This window comes from Pteronotus mesoamericanus, unplaced genomic scaffold, assembly GCF_021234165.1.
Source record: "Pteronotus mesoamericanus isolate MK-2021 breed Mesoamerican mustached bat unplaced genomic scaffold, CSHL_Meso_final contig_1193, whole genome shotgun sequence".
Classification (NCBI taxonomy): domain Eukaryota; kingdom Metazoa; phylum Chordata; class Mammalia; order Chiroptera; family Mormoopidae; genus Pteronotus; species Pteronotus mesoamericanus.
The window spans coordinates 2,101,300-2,107,916 of NW_026555039.1; the positions used below are offsets into that span (position 1 = coordinate 2,101,300).

The following is a 6,617-nucleotide window of genomic DNA, read 5'->3' on the forward strand; positions in this document are numbered from 1 at the left end:
ACAGTGCATTTGCAAAGGGTTATAAAAACAGCCATAATATATTTTTTTCCTTAGATTCTAGAATTACCAGTGTGACAGCTAATGCAATAATGATTTGTTTCAAATGCCAGTGTTTAAGCTGTATAAAGCTGATTTTATACATTTTTCCAGTAGGCCGCATTGTAGTTAATGAAATTAAACACACCAATCGCATTTGTCCCCAGGGGACGAGGAACTGAACACACCACTGGTTTATTTTTTTATTAAAATAAATTGCAGCCGGCAAGATGGACTAATTGCATACAGAATTGAAAAAGAAACATTCCATTGATATAATTAAGCCAATTTTCATGGACATAAATAGTTATAGTGGATATAAAATAAGCAAAGCCTTCACCAGAATCTGACTTCCCTCCTTTTTTTTTTTTTGCCCAGAATGTTAACTATTAAACAAATATGTATCTCGGAGCGCAGCACTCGTACCGAGAGCTCCGGGGCGCCGCGCGTCCCCCTGAGTCTCGGAGAGGCAGGCCGGGCGGGCAGCCTGGGCACCTCTATGCCACGGAGGAGTTTCGGTGGTGAAGCCCGGAAAGCAGCCACCCCTCCACTGCCCTGGGCCCGCAGGAGCCGGGGAGCCCCAGCCGGCCCAGCACGGCCACCGAGGCCGGAGCCCTCGAGGGGCCGGGCCTGAGCACCAGCCATGGGTCCAGGCTGGGCGGGCGACGAAGTCCCAGCTCCCTCGGCCCTGTGACAAGGCCACCTCTCCCGGGCTGCCCGGCAGGGAGGGGGCGATGGTTCGCCCCAGGTTCGGGGGTGGGGGCGGGAGGCCAGCAGACAGGCCTGCATTTGCTGAGGCAGAGGCGCCGTTGGGGGGGGGGGCAGGCTGTCGCCGCCTCCCACTGTTCTGCACCTGCCCTGGGAGGAGGACTCCCAGCCGCTGCGGTGCAGGGGGCGGGGTGGGCAGGGAGACCTCCCACCAGCCTGGGTGGGAGCATCGCCTGGGCCAGGGGCAGGAAGACCCCCACCCTGGAGGAGGCCGAGTCCCCACAGGCTCTGGGCACACTGGTGTCTCCTCCGTCTGCTGTTTAAGAGCAGCCCTGCTACAAGCTGAGCACTGGCCTTGGGCAAACGCCGAAACCGAGGCGTTAGAATGAACCCTGTGGAAATACCTGCGGCTCGCCCTTGGGGAAGGGTTGCTGAGGAAGAAACCTGGGAGGCCTTCCTCTAAGGGGCAGTTTCGGCCTTAACTGGCTGTGTGACCTGCCTGGGCTGCTTGACCTCTCTGTGCCTGGGCCTTGGGCTTCTCACCCTAACAGAGCTGCCGGCCAGCCAGGCCGCATCCTTCTCAGGGTCACTGAAGCCGGGGGTGGGGTCCTGCCTTCCACGTGACCATGGGCACCTCTAAGGGAACCCTGACCTCCTCCTCCCCAGGGGCTGAAGCGCAGGCAGGGAAGGGGCATGGGCTCAGGCTGCGGTCACAGCCGCCGCCCCAGCAGACAGGTGTGTGGAGAACACGGCCCACCCCGGGGCCACCTCCGCGGAAGCCGGGCTGAGCAGATGCGGGCCAGGGAGGCCGGCCGATCCTGGAGAGCCTGACCCCACCCTCACCTCGGTCCTGGATCCCTGAACCGCCTCCCCTCGCCTCGCTGCCCCAGCGGAGACTGAGGCTCCCGCGCTTCTCCCGCCTGGGTCCGCGAAGCCTCTGCCTACCGGGCCTGCCCGCCCGCAGAGTCTGGGTCCAGAGTCAGGGGCTCCGGCGAGGAGCCCTCCCGTCCGGGAAGCTAGAAGGCCAAGACCCCTGGGGCCAGACCAGGCCCTGGAGGAGGGTGCTGCACCCGCCGCGCTGGGGTCACACGTGCGGGGCACAGCCGCCTCCACGAGCCGGCTGCGTGGCGTAGACGCGGGCGCGGCTCCCCCTGCGCGGGAGCTGGCGGTGACTTTGTGTGCGGAGGACTGGGAGCCACTGCAGCGACCTTAGGCTCCTCCCGGGGTCCCCAGGCCCCGCGCCCCGGTCGGCCCGCGCCTTCCGGAGCCCTCAGCGGCCGAGTCTGCGCCCGCAGCCGCCCGGTACGCACCGCAAGGCCCGGGCGCTCCCTTCGCTCCGAGAAGTTTCTCTCGCGCACACGGGGACGGCACCCTGGCTGTTCCTCGTCCTCCCGCCCTGGAGACAGGAGCTGCAGCGTCCAAGACGTGTTACAGGGGTTTGGTTCAAAGCCTGATAAATTGTATTTAGCGCTACTTAAGATTTTTAAACGAAATTACTCAAAAGATTTTTAATCCTGGATAATTTTTGTTGAAACTCTAATTATACATCACCTTAATTACCAGCCCAGCCCCCCAAGGATCCCTAATTGCCTCCTAATTGAATAAAACAGGGGGCTAATCGCGCCCAAAGTGGCCCAGAGAGCTGGCGTGCCTCCCCCGGGGGCCCAGCGGGGGGAGCCTCCGCGGGCCCCACCGCCAGCACCTGGCTTCTCGACAGAAACGGGTACCAGGTCCCCCGCCCGCGCTCTGCCAGGCGGGGAGGCAGGGAGCGCAGAGCTGAGGGCCCGGCAGCGGTCGGGAGGCCTGGCCCGCACCTGCTCTGTCGCTGCGGAGGACCGCAGCGCCAGCGGTGGCGGGCCTCGGCGGCCGGGGCCCTGGAAAGCAGCCGTGCCCTCCTGGGGGAAAGCCGCGCAGGTCCCTCCACTCGCAGGTCTTGGCAACCCCCGCCCTCCTCCCGCAGGCCTCCGGCCAGGGCCCACCCGCAGGCCAACGGGAAACCAGAGCCCGCAGGCTGCCGCGAGCTGCCGCGGGGCACCTGGCCTTGGCCGCCCGCCCTGCACCCCGCCCCTCCACCTCGGCCTCCGAGTTTTCGCCCGAAGCGGGCCAGCCGCTCCACCACCGCCGGACGCTTCCTGGCGCTGTGGCCCTACAAGGAGTCCAAACAGGAGGCTGCCGTCCTGGCTCCAGGAGGAGGGCTGGTGGAGGGGCAGACCGGCCCGAGGCTGGGAGACGGGCAGGCCGGTGGGGATGGAGCCTGGCCTGTGTCGGGGGGAGAGCCAGCCGGCAGGGAGCTCGGCCTCCAGCTCCATTCCCCCAACCTGTCTCGAGTACACAGCACCCCAATACACACACACACGGCACACAAAGGGCCACCTCCAGCGGAGGGGGCAGTCCCCACCCCGCCTCAGGGCTGGGCGGCCTTCGTCCTGAGGACAGCATCCCCAGGCCTGGGGGACGTGGCAGCTGGGACCCTGGCATGTGTCACCTGCGCGCCGATCAGGCCTCACTCACGGGCAGCTCCCATGGAGGCCCTGCCGGGCACAGTCTCCTGGGCCGTCCCTCCCTGCACGGTGGTGGGGAAGGCACCGCAGCTGTCCTGGCCCCCAGCCACCTGCCCACCTTGCTCAGAGCAGAGGCAGGGACTCCAGGCTTTTGTCAGGCTCTTGGTTTTGAAATGGGAGGCAGAGACAGCCTCCTTTCCCCACAAGCCAGCACTGCCCGGGCCTGCGCGAGGGCACCCTGGGCCGCGCCGTCCTAGCGCTGCCCCCACCCGCCCAGGCTCCGGCTGAGGGCCGGGTGGGCTTCCCAGCAGCTGAGCCGCAGCCCAGGCCTGGACGCCCAGGGCCTCTGCCCTTGGAGAGCTCAACCCTGAGTCCCCGGTGAGGGCCCCAAGGTGCCACCAGCTCAGCCAGCCTGCAGGCCCCGCGGGAGGGCCCCCTGAAGCGGGGCCTGGGGGACCGCGGGGGACACAGATGCCCCTCTGGGCCAGCCCGCCGCTCTGTGTTGGGGTCACACCCACGGCCCTGGGTGTCCTCCTCTGCCCAGCACAGGGCCGCCGGCATAGCCCAGCCCTGCACGCTGGCCTCTACCCGTGACCTCTCCCTCAGCTCCAGCCCCTGCCCCTGGCCGGGCTGTGGCCCAGCGGGGAGGGGTCCGACGGAGGCCCTGGAGCTGCCCTCTGCCTCCGACTCGGGTACTGGAGCCAGGCCCCCGGGGACGTCCCCATCTGCTTAAAATACTGTCCATTGACACGGAATTCCTCCACGGGCCCTGTGCTCCCTGTCAGGGCGGCAGCCGCGCTTCGGTGCCTGCCAGGCCACCTTCTGGGGGTGGCTGGGGGCAGCTGGCCCAGCTCGGGCCGAGAGGGAGGGCCCCCCAGCACCCACCCCGTGTGGGCTCCGCCTGGGCCTGGGCCTGCCGGTCCTGCTCGCCTCTGCTTTTCTCACCAGGGACTCCCGGGAAAGGAACCTCCGTGCACTGCCGGACCCCTGGTCACCTTCTCCAGCCCCAGGCTGGGCTGCAGGGCCCGCCAGGCCCCTCTCCGGGTCCTGAGCGGGGCCTGGCCCTCCCGCCTGTGCGGCTGCCGCCCCACCTGCTGGGGTGGAGCGGGTGGGGACGCTGAAGGCCAGACGGGGGCCAGGCTGGCTGCCTGCCTGGCGTGGGAAGTTTCCCGCCGCCTCTCGCTTGCAGCGAAGGCCAGGAGAAGGAGGCCACCTTCCACTCTCTCACTCGAGCCCTGGGCCCTTCCTGGGAGAGCGCCTGACCCAGGTGGCTGGCAGCCGGGACTGAGAATCCGGAGTCAGCCCTGGGCACACACAGACCCCAACGTGCACAAGAAAACGCACACCCCACACGCCCGCAGGCAGGTAGCACTGGAGCTGCCGAGCCAGCGGCAAAAAAGGGGCCTCGTTCGCACCAAGAGGGGCCAGAAATCAGGGAAGGCGGGGAAGGCTGGGGGAGTGGTCCCCGGCCAGGAGCACCTGGCCGAGGAGGCTGGTGGCAAAGGGGGCGCCTCCACGAAGGGCCCCAACGGCCTCCCGCAGGGCCCCGGGGCAGCCTGTGCATAAGCGGGCAGCTGCTTTTCCCGGGTGGACCCCACACACGGCCTACGACTGCGGAGCCGCCGACCCGCCCAGCCGGGCCGAGTGCCGAACGCGGAGAACGGAACTTCTTCGGAAAACTGTCGCAAGTTTCGCGCCCACCGGGCTGGCGCTTGGGGCCGCCCCGAGTGCGGCGACGCCGGGCGCGGCAGGGTCAGGCCGGGCAGGAGCCGATCGAACGGCCTGGTGGTCGGCCGCGGATCCCAAGGGGAGCAGGCCGGGCTCCCTTGCCGCCCGTGGGCCGGCGGCCGGCGGAGGAGGGGGCGGCGAGGGCCGAGGGCGCCGGTTCCACTCCGCGCGGCGCTCGCCGCTTCGCTGCAGCCGGGCCTCTGCCGGGGCTGCGGGAGCCGCCCTGGCCCGGCCGCGCTGCCGCTGCCGCCCCCACCTGCCCGCCTCTCGGGCCGTCACCGCAGGCCCGGGGGCCTCGCGGCCGAAGGCGCCGGCGCCGCGGCGTGGAGGGTGCGCGGGGTGGCCCCGAGGCGCGGCGGCGCGGGCGGCGGGAGCGCCGGGGCGGCGGCGGGCACCCGGAGGTGAGGACGGAGAGGCGGCTGGCTGGGCGCGCGGAGTCGGAGGCTCAGCCCGGGACGGAGCGAAAGAGAAAGTAAGACCGAGACCGGGCGGCCTCGCCGGGGCAGCGCTGTCCCCGCCGGGCTCTGTGGCCGCGCCAGGCGAGCAGGCGTGGAGGCGTCCGAGCGGGGCCGCGGGTGCAGGCGGCGGCGGCGGGTCGGAAGGCGGCCCGGCGAGGACGCGGCTGCAGGCGGCACCGGCGCCCGGGCGGCCCGCAGGGGCTGCCGGAGGCAGGCACCGAGCAGCGCCCTCCGCCGCGCGGGCACCCCTTGGGAATGAACTTCACGACCCCAGCTCCGAGCCCGGGAAAGCGTCTCCATGTTGCTCCCCAAGGGTTGCGGCCGCCCTGCCGTCGCCAGCCCGGCCCAGCGCCCGCGGAGCCGGTGGGCGCCGGCCCGCGCCCCCTCCTCCGCCCCCTCCCCGGCTCGGGGTCTCCCTCCTCTGCGCCCGGCTGGCGGACGCCAAAGGCGGTGCTCTAGCGCCCACTATTTCAAAAGCCCGGAATATGATTTGACCAGGACTGAGAGCCACTCGGAGAGAGAGGGAGAGAGCGAGCGAGGAGGAAAAGTTGCTCTCCCCTTTCGTCAACTTTTCGCTAACTTTCGCTTTTCGCTCCCCTCCACCCCCAGCCCGCCCCCTCCGCCCCCCTCCCCGGCCCCCACCGCGCGCCTCGGGTTCCCGGGCCCGAGCGCCTGGCGGGGGGGTGGGGGGGGAGGGGGTTCGGCGAGGAGGGGGCCGGCGCCTTCGGGGAGCGCGCGGCCCGGCGCCCCGAGCCTCCGCGCCGAGCCCGGCCGCCCCGGAGCGCGGGAGGCGGAGCAGCCCCCGGGCCGCGCGGCCGAGCCGGGGGCCGGGAGCCCGCGGCGCGCCGGCCGCGCCCCGACGCGCACCCCTGGCCCGGCCGCCCCGGCCCCGCGGCCCGGGCCCGCCGGCGCGGCGCGGCCGAGCGCAGGAGACTCACTTTTGGCTAGCTTCCTCGCCCTCGCCTTGGATCGCATGGTGTCGGCTCGCGGAATCTCTCTCCTCCTCCTTGAGTCCAGAAGCAGCTACACACTATCTTCATCTCCCCAGCATTGTCAGTTTGGACACCTTCGCACATGCGCACAGAGCACTCAATCTGACACCCCTCGCCGGGGCCAAAAAAACTTTGCAATGTATTCATCATCCTCATCGTCGCGCCGCCGCCGCCGCCGCCCGCCGCCCCGGCGC

At 69.3% G+C, this 6,617-nt stretch overlaps 1 protein-coding gene across 1 annotated transcript in view; it reads right to left on the minus strand.

Annotated features, from left to right (window-relative positions):
- The window catches only part of PRDM16 (PR/SET domain 16), a 275,230-nt gene extending 268,823 nt beyond the window's left edge, over nt 1-6,407 (minus strand). The window contains exon 1 of the mRNA XM_054583991.1: nt 6,370-6,407. Within this exon, the coding sequence (XP_054439966.1) occupies nt 6,370-6,406 (37 nt within the window). The 5' untranslated portion in view covers nt 6,407. The remainder of the gene's footprint in view (nt 1-6,369) is intronic.
- Nucleotides 6,408-6,617: the final 210 nt, after the last annotated feature.